This window comes from Chroicocephalus ridibundus, chromosome Z (assembly GCF_963924245.1).
Source record: "Chroicocephalus ridibundus chromosome Z, bChrRid1.1, whole genome shotgun sequence".
NCBI classification, from domain to species: Eukaryota; Metazoa; Chordata; class Aves; order Charadriiformes; family Laridae; genus Chroicocephalus; species Chroicocephalus ridibundus.
Genome location: NC_086316.1, coordinates 86,942,283 through 86,959,958, shown reverse-complemented (window position 1 = coordinate 86,959,958; position 17,676 = coordinate 86,942,283). Strand labels below are relative to the sequence as shown.

Genomic DNA, 17,676 nt, shown 5'->3' with positions numbered 1-17,676 from the left:
GAATTTTTGTCACTCCTCAAGCCTCGTATCTATACTCGTTCCAGGTGGAGGAACTCCAGCCCTATGAGGAAAACCAAACGAACCCACCCTTTCAAGTACTCTGCCAAGGGAGAGGGGACAAGGTAAACACACAGAAGAAAACATTTCTTCTCACTTTCTAAATATGATTTATCTCGTAGCTTGGGCTTCAGGACAGCTGCAGGCGGGGCTGTCTTTCTCCACAAGAAAGATCAAGCTGCCTATAAATTGGTACTGAAATGAAAAGGTACTTTTTGGTGTAAAGCTGAGCAATTGTAAACACTCAAAACAGACTCGTTTTGGGGAAGCTCAACAGCCTAATGAAGACAAGAAAACGGAATCATCTGGCAGCTCCCAGACATGTCCTATCTCCAAAGCGCTCAGAACTCTGATTTTTGTCCCTCAGGTGCAAGAACGACTCAGGCTTTCCTGGCCTAGCAATGACAAAAAATCCTCCTCCCTTTCCAATACTTTTCCAATTAATATTCTCTACACATGAAGGCTGCTAACTACTGTTTCTGAATCACAAGCATGGCCTTACATGCTCAATTTTTATTCTTCTATTTCATCATTAATCTTTAAAGAACTGACCAACTTTTTCACCTTGATACTCGCCCTCCGGCTCGTCCAAATCTCTGTTGCTCAACCATAAGTCTAGGGACTCTATGCAATTGCTTTAACTCCCTGTACTAGCGCCGTCTTTTCTACTGTCTTTTCTACCATATTAAACTCCTACCCTCTGCCTTCAAATCCCATGTAACTGTCTATACTTAAAATACGTAACTCCATGCTTTTGTTCAAACAACTACTCAACTCAAGCTTCTCTCGGCAGCAAGTCTGTTTATTATTTAAGGAAATAGGAAAAAAACCCAACTTTAATTTTCACCTACCTATGGAACTTATGTTCTTGCGACTACATTCCTTTACCTCCCCTAAACTCTCCCTACAGTTTTTACCTCCGTTTGTACTATGTACAGTTCACTCTTTAGGGCAGAGAACTTTTCTTTTGTATGTTATTCAAAGAAAATCAGTTCTCTTCCGTACTGTGAAAACAAGAGCATTGAGACACCACTTTTCAGTGCCTAGCACATGGTAATGTCTTGATTCTGGAAGAATACTTCTGGTGTAACCATATATAACAATTATTCTGTTAAAGTTAGACTGGTATAAATTCCCAGTTAGACACACTATTCCAGAACAAAATTCTGATAATCTGGTATAATTACTCCACTTCCAAAAACATGAGTAGTGATGCCTAAATAACATCATCCTCATTCTGGAATAAAATGCCTACACGGGGAGTAATACCAGCCTAATGAGCATAAAAGCATATTTTGGGGTTTTTTTAGTTTCTGTATTGTTATGCCAAGAAATTTCATCAGGTAGAGAAGACTGAAGTGATTCAATCAGCATTACAGTAGTATGTATCCTAACATTAGGCAAACATCAGCCTAATACACAGATTATGTGCAGTTCATTAGTTATTCAACATGTATTAGTAATTATGCCTGACTAAACCTACTGATTACTTACTTTGAAAGCTAAATATCTGAAAGACAGGCAAACGCAGTATGCTAATTCAACCACCAAACCTTCTTCAGGAAACGAGAACCACATCTCGAATCACAACTCGGTGTGGTTTGAAACACACAGCGGGCAAATACGATACGCAAGAGGCCACTTTAACCACAATCGGCAACGTCTATCACAGTCACATAAAATACAGGTTTCTTTTAGCATACCAAAGGTCCCATGACTTGTTACTGTCGCAAAACTCAGGTAGATTCCTGCTTCCAGAAATACAACTTTCATAATACACAGCATTTTGATTTCTTAGGATAAAGGTCTTATTTACAATCCATAGTATCAATAAGGTCATGCCAGTCCTTATGTAAACGTCTTTGTGAAGTATGGGGTGTTTTACAGTTAAAATTTATACCAACCAATCTGATATTGCAACATTATATACACTGTACCTATCTGCCTTTAAAAAAAGAAAAAAGAAAAAAGAAAAATCCAATTTCCCTCCATGCACGGGCCTCAATAAGCAAGAGAAATCTGAATTTGCACTTCTGGTTTTCTAAGAGAACATTGTACCTCCCTCTTCCCCCTCAAAAAAGCTGTGGAGGGTGTTAGCCCAGTATTTCAAGTCTTAAATTTTTTCACTTTTTTTTTTTCCCACTCAATGCAGTAACCTCGCTGTTGCGAGTTTCAGGAGAATTTCAAAATTCACTCTTTACTTGCCCAAAAAAGTTTTCTACGGGCATTTCTCCCAATCTCAGAATAGCTGAGGTTGAAGGCGACCTCTGGAACTCCAACCTCCCTGCGCAAAGCAGGCGCAGCTACCGCAGGACCTTCAGGACCCTGCCCAGTCAGGTGCTGAGTGCTTCCAAAGACGGAGACGCCAAAACCTCTCAAGGTAACATGCTCCAGCATTTCACCGCCCTCACAGCAAAACAGATTTAAACCATTTATTAGCATTCAGACCTGCTCCCGTTCCCTTGCCTTACCGCCCACTTATGACAATATCGAAATGCATTTTCAGAGTGCACCATCAAACGGAACAAGCCACGGAAGCTTGTGAAACCACTGCCCACAGGCTGCTGATGCAGAGCACAGTCCGGCTCACACCACGGTCAGGTGGAACATTCTGGAACTGGGACAGGGTAAGAAGCTACACAAACCTCAGCTAGTGGTGGGGATTTACCAGGCTGCCTCTGTGGCCCATCCCCCCAGCAGACGGTACCAGTTCACATTTGACTTTGATCTACTTTCATGCGAGCTGTGCAATTAGGATGCTATAAACAAATCTGGATGCTATAAGGAGGGAAAAAACCATGAACACCAATCTTTCTCAACTATTAATCCAAAATACTGTTCAGTATTACACACAAAAGACGATATTCTTTTAGAATAATTGCTAGACTATTTACAAAATTATAAAAAATTATTTAACTAACCCATTCCTCCACTCATTCTACTCTTACTCATCTAGTTCTAAAATACCACAGAAGCCTGTTAATCCACACACTGCCTGCAAGAGTTGTTTTAAACTACCAAATGCTGGAAACAAGCAAGCAATAAACCCACCAAAGTCGATGCATTACCAGGTGTATTCTGTTGATTTGAATAAAAGTGCAGTTTGGTTGTAATTGTTTACAATATTTTTAATTTTTCAATTCATGAGTGTCTTCCACATAAATTTTGGAAGTTCAAAACCACATACCCCAGGAATGAAAGCAATGGCAGCAAATTACATTTGGTGTGGCAGAAGATGGAAGTCGTGGAAAATATCATGAAGATACTGAACAGCACTTGCATGACGTTCACCGTGTATTGCTGTAAGCTGGCACAGAAACAGACCTACAGTGCGCGTGTACGCACATTGTCTTCTCCTGGTAAACAAAACAATTTGGGAGTCCCCAGAGGCCACGAGGATGATACTTATCGCCATGCACAGAATACAGATGCAGTTGCAGCCAGACTAATGCTTCCTTTTTTGCTGCTAATTCATACAGACAAAACTTTTTTCCAATTGGTTTGCCCATGGATTCAACTTTTGAGCCTTAGGAACACAAGATCTCTGCAGAGGAATCTCTTATTCAAAGTCTTTAACGTGAGGTATGGCAAAGTGCTATTTGTGCCTATCACTTAGCCGAGTTCTGCACTTATGGATCACCAAGCCATGCCAAACCAACAAGTGAGATATCCCCCTGAAGAAAAGGACTTGGGGGTGCTCGTGGACGAGAGGCTCCACATGAGCCCTCAGTGTGCACTAGCAGCCCAGAAAGCCAATCGTATCCTGGGCTGCACCAGGAGAATCGTGGCCAGCAGGTCGAGGGAGGTGATTCTCCCCCTCTACTCCACTCTCGTGAGACCCCACCTGGAGTACTGCGTCCAATTCTGGAGCCCATACTACAAGAGAGATATAGACGTGCTGGAGCGTGTCCAGAGAAGGGCCACGAGGATGATCAGAGGGCTGGAGCACCTCTCCTATGGGGACAGACTGAGAGAGTTGGGGTTGTTCAGTCTGGAGAAAAGAAGGCGCCGAGGAGACCTTTGAGTGGCCTACCAGTATCTTAAGGGGGCCTCCAAGAAAGCTGGGGAGGGACTTTTTAGGATGTCGGGTAATGGTGGGACTAGAGGGAATGGATTAAAACTAGAGATAGGACGATTCAGACTGGATGTTAGGAAGAAGTTCTTCACCATGAGGGTGGTGAGACACTGGAACAGGTTGCCCAGAGAAGTGGAAGTTTTTAAGGCCAGGGTGGATGGGGCTCTGAGCAACCTGATATAGTGGGAGGTGTCCCTGCCCATGGCAGGGGGGTTGGAACTAGATGATCTTTAAGGTCCCTTCCAACCCTACCAATTCTATCATTCTATGAAAAGAAGCCTGAGTTGTTTTACAACTGTAAGCATGTTACCACCATTTTCAAAACATTGATAATTGTCTTTGTCCTCTTTTCTACCAGATCCTACACCTGATTATGGATCCTTCTTATCTGATCTGTTAAAAAACGAACACTTTCACCCTGCAATAGGTATAATTAAGTAAAGACAGCTCTGCAAATTTTTGTTTTGTTTTCTTAAACAAATTTCCACAGGGTTTTTCTGACAGCCAAAATAGAATTACTTGTAGTTTATGACTCCTTAGAAACCTCATCTTGCAGTCTAACTCCTCCATTTCTGTTCTTATTTTTTTGCAAAATGGGTATCTCAAGTTCTCTTTGGGTAGGAGAAAACAGGAATGGAAAGAGAAGGTGTATGAAGTCTGTCCGTTTCCTCTTCTCACACCACCACTGACCTACCTCTAGCACAGTTTAAAGAGAACCACACGCAACTGGTTCAAAGCTCACTATTACCAGCCTTTGGCTGGCAAAAAGAAAAGGCATATTTTAACACACAGGCAAGGCATACCACACCGTATGGAGCTGAACAGACCATCTCTATCCACAGCTGGCCAAATGAAAACTACCTATACCTATTGAGAGGTTTTGGGCCTAGCAAATTCCTGAATTTCTCACAAAATGGAGATGAACCAATGAAAAGCAGGTAAATCCCCATACCGTTCTTTGTGCACTTGACTTAAAAATGAATTATAAAATTGGCTTAATTTTGTACTTCTGTATGTAAAATGGGCTGGGACAATAACACGTGAATAATCCAGATGTACAACAATAATGAATAGGATCTTGAGATTCCCTATTTAATGCAAATTTGAGTCGCATTCTAAATGACACTTGCTTCCTGCCCATTTTCTTTAATGTACTTTTTTTTTCAGTGGATGGCAATTCTTACTCAAAACCAGCGTGAAGCAGCTGCAGACAATCTCGGTGAGAGCACTCCCAGTCCGGCAGGGCCCGCCTGGGCAACACTTGCAACAAACAGGCCCTAAAAGGTTAGGGTCACGCTTTGTTTTGTTGTTTTTTAAACATACATTCCCAGCAATCTGTATGCATATTTATATGTTAACCACCCGTTCACACTTCTAAGAAAACCACTTAATTAATTCAAAAGAGGCTTGGAATTTGATAAACCATTACCCTTATTCTCAAGATCAACTACCTGAAACAAGCCTCAGTGCAAAATGAGATCATGATTACTGATACAGAGGACCAACGCCCCAGCATTAAGCAGCATTTTCTGCTGGAAAGCTGGCCTACGTGCAAAATCAGAATCTCCTGGTGAAGAGCACTTACAAATATTATTAGACTATAAAAACAAAACTCACCAAGAACACTGCGGACTCCAGCATCTATTCAGGTTTCTCATCTTACAGCCTACAAAAATCCCTGCAAATTCAAAACCTCCTTTGCTAAAAATACAAATTCATAGTACAGATCATGTTCAAAAATCCAAACAAAGCAGACACATTGAATTCCGTGACGATTCAAGAAATTACAATTTTAAAATTGCTTACTATTCTGGTAGAGAGAAAAAATAAATCGAAGAGGTGCTCTCATGTAACACATGAATTTTAGCTGACACTTTGAAAAGAACATGCATCATCATCAGCAATAGATACTATTCCTATCATGCAACAAGAATTCATGTTTGCAAGCATAATTTTGCTATGGGTGTCTATAGTCAAATATAGAACCTCTGCATCCAAATTATGAAAAATATGAACAGAAGTCAGCACAGTAATGTTAGGCACATAAGCTGTTTACTGCCCTATCAAATCTGAGAAACAACACATTGTAGCTGTATTAAAAAGCACAAAACCGTAATTTCAGGCTAAACATCAGCATGCTATTTTCGCTTTTCTACAATTAGTATCTAAATACCTTACATAATCTACTGCAGTCAGAAATGAAAAGGTTCCCTTGTATTGTCACTCTCTGATGCAGGCGCCCTGCCTATCATCAGCCACCATACAACTTACCCAATATCCACAACCTCTCAAGGCTTTTAAGACCGTCTACTTTATTCTGCTGAGCACAGAGGATAAAGACCCTCATTGCACACTAGAACAGAACATTTTCAGTGTTTTGCTTCCATATTTTTCTTGATTGTAGATTACCAAACCAGCTAACACAGCCGGGACTGGTCAGGTTTTTCAAAAATCATACTGGATAAGATTCTAGAGTTGCTGATTTCCTGTTATAGGAAGTAACAGTTCTAGCAGAAGAATCCCCAAGGCAAAACGTTTAGTGTTCCAATGTGTAAGCTCTAACAGCCTTTGTTCTTCCCTTTGCTATATTCATTACTGCTTTCTTCTCTCTCCCCCTCGCCCTCTCTCTGAATCCTTCAGCTTTCACTATAAGATACAAATGCCAACTCAAAGTACACATTTATTTTTTTAGATAAGGGGGGAAAAAAATAATCCTATCCATTATCTATTGCTTTGAGTTAAAAGTAGTCATCCCTCAGGAGCTGATGCACTGCCCATCTGGTTTCCTATTCTTATTTCATTACTGCACAATATTATAATTCATGCCACTAATAACCCACTGGAGCTCCATCAAACCTCTAAAATACATCTTTCCACTTGGCTGCTGCAAAATCCTCCCTAGGTTACAACAGTTTAAGAAACACCGTCCATACTATTTATTTCCTGGGCTGTTTTTTTTCCATGTAGGCTATATTAAGTACACGTTTAACACTGAAGACCTTAATTCAGAATTAAGCATTGGGTTACTCAGATATGTCCAAACAAGCAACCTTTAAATAATTAGGCAGCAAATTCTGAATGTGCAATGCTGTAAAACAACACAGAACAGTTCACTGCCATGTGGTTCACAATTTATGATTGTCACTCAGAGGCCTATTCTATATCACCGCATTGTGAAAAACCGTCTATCTGGCTATAAGATATTTCAATGATAATACTGTATTTAGCTAAGATATCCGTCTTTACAAATAATAGCTTTAATCCTATTAAAACTGGAGGACGTTAATAGCATTTCTTTAGTAACACTTAAACAATTGTCTCCTTACTAGTGTGCCAAGCGTGCAATCAGGAGCCAGATTCACTTTTCACATACATGTACCTTCATGCTATTGTTATATTCATACCCAAAACACCACATCTCACCTTGTGAACCTTGACCTTTGAAAGATTTTTTTAGCCAATGCTCAGTTACTGCCACAGATGCATTACCTCTGCAAATATGAAAGGGTTAAAGGCAGCCCCAATCAATAGGCCTACAAGGAAAAAAGAAAAAAAAAAAAAGGGAAAACGGATATGCCTTACAGCATCTTTGCAATGCTTTTATGCACAATTCTACAACAATATTGTTTCCTTTTGGCCTTAGAGAAAGGCACGACACCCCCCCACACACACTTAACGTCTCCTGAAGAAGAAAACCACAAGACAGCACCCTGTAAATAAAACAGCATGCAAAGCAGCATTCTTCAGTCACAAGCATAACTACAATTACAAATCATTCAATCAATTTTATTTAGTTTAGTTTTAAAATAGACTGCATAACCAGTGTCCCACCCTTGCAAAGCAAAAATATTTTAATAAGGGTCATAAATCTCAGCTCTTGCCCATTCCTTAAGCATAAAAAGGCACGAAAAGCCAAAGTAATCTCAGTTACTGCAAATATGTACATTTATATACAGAATCCTTTATGACTATATTAGCCACATACCAGTGCTGTGTGTCTAAAGTGTGCATTCACATACTGTTTTGGGATGGTATCTTTCTGCAAGCTCCTCTGCTTTTGGCTGCCATGAAGGGAGGAAGCTATCCCACTGTAGTAGCTCAGTGACTGCATTGTGTTCAGGAGCTGATCTGCCTCAAACCAGTTCCAGCCGGTTCTGGTCACCCTACATAAAAAGCTATGGCAACCCTCGCTGAGTTGCCAACAAGTCCCTGGAAATCGCAGGGGCTGTTTTTTCAGTGGCGGCGGGGCCAGCGGCGGCCCTGTGCCCCTGCTGCCCTCCTGCCCGGCCCGCGCAGCCCCCTTGCTCCCCAGAGCCGCCCCACACGCTCCCTTCTTCCCCCCCCCCCCCCACTTACCTCCCACAACCTGGCTGAAAGCTGGGAGTGTGTGCGTGCCTGTCTGTAGCTAACAAAGAGACCGCAATAAAAATCCTCACAGGATCTCTCTTGCAGCACCAGGCAGGCTCGGCCACAGCCCTGGGAGACAGCCTGCTCCCCCCTCTCTGCCCCCCTCAGCACACGGGGCGGCTGCCCACCGCCGCCACATCGGCCCCCTCACGCCCGTGGCCGTGGGGCGGCCCATCCAGCGCTTCTCCCGGCCGCCCTCCCCACTCCTCGCCGCCTCTGGGGCCGCCCGGGTGGCATTTTCTGCGCTCTGCACAGCGCTGCTACCGAGATCGCCCGCAGGCGCGCCTCCCTCCCCTCAAGAAATCCATTTCCGCAGCAGAGAGATGCCTGCAAAATAGTTCCTTTGCCCCCTCCTCGCAGCACCGAGCTGGCTGCTGAGCTCTTTTTTTTTTCTTTTTTTCTTTTTTTTTTTTTTTCCTTGCTATTCAACTATCCTTGAGGCACTGCAAAGCGGCAGGCTGCAGCCCCCCCCGCCTGCCCACGCCGCGGGGGAGGCCCGGGCACCCCGCAAAGATGGCTGCTGGGCGCAGCCTGCCCTCGGCCCCACGCCCGGCTCCGGGCGGCTCCTCGCCGAGGTCACGGCTCCCTGCGGGGCCTCGGTCCCTCCAGAGGGCCCTGCACCCGCCTTGGCCCACGGCAGCCTTGCTCCTGGCCCGCTCCCCCTTTCCTCCCTGCCACCCAGGGCCTTCGGGCTGCGGGGCCGCCGGTCGCCCCCGGCCCAGGCGCTGCTCACCCGGCTCCTCTGTGGCTACTCACCCTGGCACTGGCAAAACCAGCCACTACCTCCGCCTACGCGCCCGGCCCCATCCTCTGCGGGCTGTGCCGTGCGATGGCTCCTCAGCACGGCTCTCCTCCAAGCCGGCTGCCAGGCTCGGCCCCGCCGGCCGGCCCTCAGCGCTGCGGGCTGCACCTGTAACTGTGAGCAGAGGTCTCGGGCACAACCCCTCGCCCCCCCTTCCCCGCGGAGACGGCTCGGATCTGGCACTTTCTCCACATCCCTCATCCCCACCCCGTTCTGGGGAAAACGACCATGTTCTTCCGCTGCCTCAGCTCCGTCTCCTCGGCACAGGCGGCCGCTGCCGGCCCTCCCTCAGCCCCGCAGCCCGGGCGGGCCGCTCCCGCCTCTGCGGGCCACCGCCGCGGGCACCTCGCCGCCGAACGGCGGCCCCCTCCCCTCGGCGCGGCGCCCCCCTTCCCCTCCCCCGTGCCGGGCCCGGGGTCGGCCCTACCGAGCGGGCCCCAGCGGGGAGAACGGCCCCGCCACGGGCGGGGAGGCCGCGGCCCCTCCGGCCGACCGGGGGAAGGGGGGAGGAGGCCACGGTCGAGCGATGCGCCCCCCGCCCCGAAGCCGCCGGCCCTGGCGGTGCTCGGGTGGGCGCGGGCGTGCGGCAGCCGCCGCCCTGTCAGCGCCCCGACCCGCGGCGCGCCGAGCAGGCCCGGCAGGCCGCTCCGCCGCAGGCTGCCCGCGGCGCGGCGGGGCCGGGCGAGGCGACCCCCACCGCATGCAAACGGCGCTCCCCCATGCAAACACACCTGCTGCGGGCCGGCCGCCGCGGTCCGGCCGGCGGCCTCAGGCGGGCATGGCTAGGGTCGGCGCTGCCTCGGCCGCCCGCCGAGCGGCCTGGCCAGGCGGTGGTGGAACATAATGGCAGGGAGGCTCTGCCGGGACTGAGGAGAAGGTGGGGGTGGGGGTGCCTCGGCTTGCACAGATGGGGGAGACGCTCCCGTGCGATTCCCTGTGAAACGGCTCCCTGGAGTGTGCCGGGGGCGGGGAGGGCTGCGCTGTCGCCGAGCGCTCCTCCGGCCGGCCACCGGCAGGTCGCGGCCTCCCGCAGCGCGCGGAGGGGGGGGTCCCCACTCCGCCGCCGGGGCAGGCGGTCCCGCCGGTGCAGGGCAGGCCCCGCGGCCGGCCCCGATACCTCCCCGGGCCCGCACCGCAGCCCCGCCGGCAGGGACGGGGCAGGCCCGCCGCGGTCCCGCGGGAGCCCTGCCCGCAGCGGCGCGGTCTTGCGCCGGGGGGGCCGCCGGGCCGGGCCGCGCGGTCCCCGGGCGCCTCAGGCTCCGGCGCAGCGAGGGCAGAGCCGCCGCTCCCCGCCGTTCGCGCTCAACAGAGGGCGGGAGACAGGACACGGTGCCCAGGCGGCTCCGCCCGCCGTGCGGCTCGGCTGCGGGGCCGCCGCGTCCTGGCGAGGGAGGCGGCGGGCCCGCCGGCCCGGCCCGGCCCGGGCTAGGCTGTCCCCGCCGGCCCCGGGCCCGGTGCGGGGACGGGAGCCGGGGCGGCACCGGGAAATGCCGGCCGAGGGCCTTGCCCTGGACGGGCGCTGTCGCTCCTCACAGAAACCGGGCATGGCGAAGCCATGAGGCCCTTCCCGGGGGTGGCTCGGCCGTTTGGCCGTTGTCTCTTGCGACCAGCTGCCTTCGGTGACAGGCTTTTGTTTTGACGCAAAGCAGCCTGGCCTTAATGCCGTCGTTATAGACTTTAATATGAAATTTGCCCCCTTTCTGTCATGGGACAGCCTGTTTTGCAAGTGTGCACCATGGTCTCTAGAATTCGGTTTTGCACGTGAATCACTTTGTTGGATCATAGTAATGGCTTTAAATAGGTAACACCCCTCTCAAGTTTACGCTATAAGCTTGTGTTTTTCTACGGGCTATACAGCAATAACTACATATTCTGTTTGAGATAACGCCAAGTTCTGACTTGTTCCAGTTAACCCACATGACAGCAAACCGCTCCATGGCCAGCTGAGGCAATCAGTGAGCCTGACAAGTTCATAGAATTTGGATATAATCAATTGATTTGGTGATTTATATAAAAAATAAATGGATTTGTGGTCTGCGCTGGTTTCAGTGTTCAAGAAGGGCCATGAAATTCAGCTCGCAGAAGCTTAGGGCTCATCCTGCAAGTGTCTTGTAGAATCAGGTCATAATATTTATAGCTCCCTATTTCTTCCCAATTAACTAGTAAACTGATTTGATAAAAAAGGTGAACTACAGGCTGTTTTCTGTAGTTTTCTACTACTACAGGCTGTTTTGTTACATTGCGTTTCTGTGGTCGGCTTGCATAATAGCATAAAGAAGATGGCAGCTGCTACCACTGCTTTTGTATTCGTATCTGAAACGTTGATAGGTTTCACAAGTTATACATGGCACTAAGGCTCTTGTGTGTGCTGCCTTTCAGACAGATTTACTTGTTTCCCTTCCAGCCAGGTGTCCTTGACATCTTCATGGCAGAAAAACTCTGTCACCCTAGGTATTTGACTTTCAAAAAATGAAATTAAGAGAATATTAAGTATCATTTACAAGTGCTGCCAGGCTGATAGCTCTCCTCCAATGGCTTTTCAGTTCAAACACAAAAAATAGCTGGCAATTGCAATGCAAGCATCCCTACGGTGTCACTTCTGCATTGTGAGGCTTCGGGAGGTTTTTAGCATGTTGACCTTACATCTTAGGACTGAGATTGGGTCCCTAAGTCACTTCAGGAGTGCTGTGACCCTGCAGATAAAGCTGTTTCGGTTAGCTGCTGGGGAGCCAGCGGCTGGTTTTGGGTTACTCCAGCATTTCTAGCGGCGGGAACTGGAGTCCCTCGCTTTATCCCCTCCCGGCAGCTGGGGCTGTACAGGATGTAACTCATGAATTAGGAGAGTTTCGGTTCCCCACAGCTGCTTGATCTCCACCCCTGGAGGTTCCATGCGAAAGTACTCCTCCCCACACCACAGCCAGGTGGATGCGTGCGGCGTGGTGGCCCCTCTCGGCGGGCAGGGAAGGAGAGGGCCCTGGGGAGGGCTGGAAGAGGGTGGTGGGGCTGGGGGAGCCCGTGCCCCCGCAGCGAGGGGCTCCAGCAGCTCACACAGAGCTGACAGCCCAGGCTGGAGCAGGACCTGCTCTTCTGCGTCAGGTGACGAGTGTCCGAAACAGAGGTCCCGGTCACTCCCCCACAGACACTGCCATGTAGTCCTTAGAACCAGTGATGGAAGAAATTACTGTTTTTTAAGATGATTCTGTTTTCTCCATTGGCTTTGCAGTGGCGAGGAGCGAAGCCTCTGACACCGCTGGCCTCGCCGTGGAGAGTCTCAGTCAAGACAAACGAAACCACCAGTGTTTTCCTTCCACTTCCACTCCAGAACAGCACTGAGAGGGGATTGCTTGGGTGCCTGCACTGACAGAGCCCTGAACTTTGCTATCAGGTCACGTACCAGGTATTTCATTCTCCAGGAACTGGGAATTTTAACCCCACCTTTTATTTTTCCTGCTAAACCTAAAACCAGCCCGCTATTGCTTCCCAGCAGTCAGCAAGGAGTGCTGCCAATTCAAAACATTTTCCCTTTGATGCTGCAGTGAATGCTGAACTCATCTGCAATAATCACTTCTTCATTATTTAACTTCTTAAGGATTTTAAGGCTCTTGAAATCCAGAACTCGAAAATGTGGTGCATTCATGCCACACTTTGTGTACAGGAATCGGTTTTAACTGTATCAAATATAATTAGCTACAAACATAGCTTTTAGACATTCAAAATGTGCTGGGGCCAAAGGTAATTTTGCAGTGGATTGACACAACAAAAAATAAGGTCAATTTACATTTAATTTTTTTTATGTCAGAATAAATGATGCCCTTTCTGTCCTCTCCCAGTTTTGTTTGTTGTTTTTACTCGGTAACAAAACATTTCCTTCCTGGCTAGTGAAGCATCCCTAAGCTTAAGCAAGAAGGGTAAAATACAGATTCCATATTTCCAATCCTAAATTTCTTTTTTAGACTAAGAGCTTTACAACTTTTGGCAAAATCTTAATACTGTCTGTTACTTAAGTGGGTTTTTTAGTTTTCACCTTAAAATTTCCTATATTGTATTACCCACAAGATCAGAGCAGAAGCCTGCATTTCTTGTTTACAATATGCATATTTTTCTTTTTATCACTGTTTAGAATGCAATGGTACTTTAATCACTATATTTAAACATTCAGTATTAAAAAATACCAGCGTACAACTAAACTTCCTATTACTAGTCTCTAGACATTTTCTAGGCAAAAAAAAAATCAATTTCCTTTCCTGGTTATTAAAATAAGTCTCATATTATATTTTGGACTAAAAGCTCTAGGATTGCCTTTAGAAAGATGGGATTTATTAAAAGAAAGGGATCTCGTGAGATAAGATGAAGGACTTTGGTAGGGAGAAATCTATAACCAGACTCAAAATACATCTTAACTACTACCGAGGTCAAGTAAAAATGAATACCTAGGATGGTTTTGAATGGCAATCACAAGCGAGTGCTGCAAGGACAGGTTTGCTGCTCCATGGAGGATGGAGCCTGACCGGTCCTCCAAAAGTAAATGAATCAACTGAGGACTGATGACTTGGTTTTTAGCTTTCATTTTTTAAAACTAAAATAATTAAAAGATGTGCCAATTCTACTGGCCTTCGGAGGCATAATTTGGTAATTCTTGTCCAGAATATTCTGCAGAAGCAATGCAGTTTGCATTTTCCACTGGGATTAGCTCAGAAAAAGAGCACAGAATTGTTGTGAGTAATAGCAGAACTAGAGTGGTAGAAAAGGTGTGCAGGTGGTGTCCGGAGCTATTCTGACTCCTAAGCCTTGAAGTGTAAGCTCTGGTCCGATGAGAGAGGTCTTACTATTTAATAAAGGTGATTTGCAAGTTGGTTTTAAATTTGGTGGGTAGTGAAATGACTTTTACTCCGCTCATTAAAGGTTAATGAAGACCACACTTACGTAAATGTATGAATAGCTGCTTAATTTAGGAAGCAAGAGGACCTTTAATCTGCAAATTGTCCAACTCTGTGATGATTTTGTGGCAATGCCTATGTTGCAACATAAAAAATTAGAGCCATTTTTCCACTGGAGAAGATAAATCACTGGGTGCAGTGTTGGTCTCTTGTTGGGCCTGGTTACACTATGAAAACTACCAGGCAGGACTGGTCAGGATTTTCTCCTCCGTATTGAAAAGCCGTCAATGATTTTTAGGCCCAGCAACCCTTGGGCACTCCAGACTGGGAGCGGACATGACAGAGGGAGCAGGAGAGGCGCAGGGATCCGCTCCCATCTGCGGGGGACATTTCCCCCTGTCGGTGGTCGCCTCTTTCAAAGGTCCCTGTTGCTGCCTTCGCAGGTTGGGTGTACACTCAGCAGCCGGCAGCCAGTTTTATATTGCTGCTGCCTCTGGTACTGGTGCTTACCAACGCAAATAACCAGCACCTGGCTCAGAACAATGGGACTTTTGTGCCCAGTTTAAATGTAAGCGCAGACCACAGCAAACTAGTTAAAACGTACGTGGGCAAGTATAACCCGTAAATACATATATATTTATATATGCCCAGATGTAGCAGATATGTATTTGAAAATGATGCTGAAATAGATTTATGGTCAGAAAGTGAGAAATCTGTTGAAACCCATTCTTAACTACAGATTTTCTCTTCAACGTTGAGCTGTCTTCCTTGGCCGTGTCTCCCTGCTTGGCTTTGAAGACCATCTGTCTTGCAGAGAAACCAGAGGAACAGGAGGAAAAGCAGCGTGCCTAAGGAGTAGATACAACCCAAGGTAAATATCCGCAGTCTCAGGGCAGGGGGAATGTAAGAGCGTAACGTTAGCGCAGTCTCTGTGTGGCAGGGAGAGTTCAGATCGTGCCTGCTGCATCGTCTCTGCTTGTGCCCCCAGCAAACAGGGGACTATGTCTCCCAACAGGCAGTTTCCCCCAGATTTAAAGAACGTCTCGGACAAAGGCTAATGGCCTTGATAACTCTTGTTATCTCTCTGCAGAAGAGAATCTCTAACTACAAATGAACGTTTGCCATGCCCAGATAGCATGAAGAGAGAGAAACTGTAATAACTCTCAGGATGTTAAATGCTGGAAAAAACAGAATACAGTAATGTCTTGAACAACAAAAGACTCAGATTCTTAATCATCTGTAGAAGAGATGCTGAGTTCAGATATAATACACAGCCAGGAGGATTTGACAGGGCTTAATTATTTTTTTTTTTTTTTTTTTGTCCGTTAACAAGCCAGAGCAAACTAACCGTTACCCAAAGAAATCCTGGTTAGTTAGCCAGGATCGTGGGCTTAAAATGGCTCTGTAAGGGAGTGGCAGTCAATACCTCAACTCTTCCATACATTAGAGGTGCTGTCGTGATGCTGTGCTGGAGGTCGCAGCACCATCTAACAGCAACAGCAACAGCCCTCCTCCTTCTCCTCCTCTTCCTCCAGGCCTCGGGAAGGGCAGGAGCTGCAGCCGAGGGGCTGACACAGGCACCGTGACAGTGGGGCAGCTCCGTCCCCACCGTGGCAGCCACGGCTGCACCGTCCATGGCTGCACACGGGGAGCGGCGGCAGGACGAGGCCATGCAGCAGGGAACCCGCGGCGCTCAGTGGGAAGGAGCACAGGAGGAGGACACCCCACGCCTGATCCAAGCGGCACAGAGAGCCCAGCAGGCGGCCAGGCCTGGACCTGGGCTTTCCCAGCCGTCACTTCACAAACTCCATCCTCCACCTGCATCACCAGCGAGTTACACAACAGGCCACGTGCATATTGCAAAGCGTAAGGCTGATGGATTTTCCCATCAGCACCATGGTCTTTTCCGCTTACTAATACCTTCCAAATGCTGGGCCAGCACCCCCTCAGTCAGCTTTCGCTTCAGGCGTTAGCCACCTGCCTGATTAACATCCAGTACAACAAAGCTCATCAGCCTAGGACATTGAAAAATGTCTGGTTTGTTCCCTTAACGTGCCACGTGTGTGGGTTTTTTTCCTTCTTCCTCCTGATATTTATTCACGTATACGAGGATTATTTCTGAATTATTCATCATACAATATCTGATTAGACTGTGGCTGTGCTGGCTCCCACTGCTTAATGAATGAGCCATGAGCCTTTTGCAGATGGTGCTATCAACAGCTATTTGAACGCTGTATGTTCACCTGCATTTACACAGCGCTGTGAGCAAAAGGAGAGAGGTGAACCTAAACACGGGGTTTGGAGATGATTTTTTACTCTAATATCCGTGAAGCGTCACATCACGTGCAACACTCCCCGGCTCACTCGCTGACAAGGTCCAGGGCATGCGTGGCCTCATCAGGGACTCCCTGTAGGAGCCACGGGTGGAGTTTCCACAGGGCACCTTCTGACGCTGGACGCACCTTCTCTCAAGGCTGGAATCCTACAAACTGCACAAGGAGAGGAAGCATTTTTGCAGCGCTTAAATTCTGTTTTAGACAGTATCTAATAGAATTTTCTCAGAATAGGAAATCTTTGTGTAGTTGAGTATATAATCCTACCAAACTACTCATTACATCGCTTCAAGCAATGGAGTAAAATACATAAAAAGAAAATAGCTAGCAGTTATGGTCATTTAGGTATACACTGTCTTTCTGCACCATCATGTGCTGCAGGGTTTGGTCGCTGCTGCCATTTCAGGGCCACAGCTCACCTGCGTGAGCAGAGGCCAACACCGGCCACGTGCTCCAGATGCTGCTTTCTCCTAAAGTCAGAAACTGAAGAGTGAAAGAAGATGCTGTTTGAGACAACCCAGGCAGTGGACTGGCACAACTGGCACAGGCACAGCCCTGCTCCGGGAAGGGCACTGACAGATGTTGGAAGACTTTTCTGTTGAACTGGGGGACACTGTGTAGCTGGCTCACAGTGCCAGCGAGCTCGTGAAACTCAACCCAGAACATGCAGCGTGCTCATACATGCCTGCCGGGCAACGTTCCTGGGCAGGCTGGCACGGAACAGCCGGGGACGGGGTCCAGGAGGCCATTCCTCGTGGGACGCAGCCACCCGCTGCCACCAGCCCCACGGCGTGACTGCCCCTCCGCAGTTCAAGCAGGCACTCGGTACCCGCAGCAGCACAGCTTTTTACTCTGTCTTTCCATAGCCTGCCCCGTAAAATGGAATAAGCACGTAATAAAATAAGAATAAAGGGGACTCCAAAACATCCAGAGCTGGACTCTAAGCAAGTCATCAGAAGAACTAACTGAAAGCCACTAGCAGTCAATTAAGAAACCTCTGCAGCTGGAAGCAGCTCAATTCGGTGCAGCCTTGTTTCCAGCAGGAGCAATTTTTCTGCTACTTTTCTTCTGTTCACCTCAGGAAACGCTGTCCTCATGGCTGAGGATGTCAGCAGCGGCTCAGCC

The 17,676-nt window shown here is 47.8% G+C and overlaps 1 protein-coding gene and 1 long non-coding RNA gene across 14 annotated transcripts in view; one reads left to right on the top strand and one right to left on the bottom strand.

Moving 5' to 3' along the window:
• ZNF532 (zinc finger protein 532) overlaps positions 1 to 10,635 on the bottom strand; it is a 48,537-nt gene extending 37,902 nt beyond the window's left edge. The window contains exons 1-2 of one of the 12 annotated variants that reach the window (XM_063321304.1): positions 10,073 to 10,635; positions 7,556 to 7,665 (exon numbers count right to left, since the gene is read on the bottom strand). Coding sequence is in view for 1 of the 12 variants with exons in the window: in XM_063321299.1 (XP_063177369.1) it covers positions 9,296 to 9,542 (247 nt within the window). In the remaining 11 variants the exon portion in view is untranslated. The other 11 variants (XM_063321303.1, XM_063321302.1, XM_063321310.1 and 8 more) reach the window with 11 other exon arrangements.
• LOC134508991 (uncharacterized) lies at positions 9,345 to 15,904 on the top strand. 2 transcript variants are annotated; one of them, XR_010069201.1, is made up of 4 exons: positions 9,345 to 9,457; positions 12,565 to 12,726; positions 14,958 to 15,089; positions 15,754 to 15,904. It is a non-coding gene; the product is annotated as an uncharacterized LOC134508991 (long non-coding RNA). The 2 variants fall into 2 exon arrangements; XR_010069200.1 differs by having other exon boundaries at positions 12,565 to 12,738.
• The last annotated feature ends 1,772 nt before the right edge of the window (positions 15,905 to 17,676 follow it).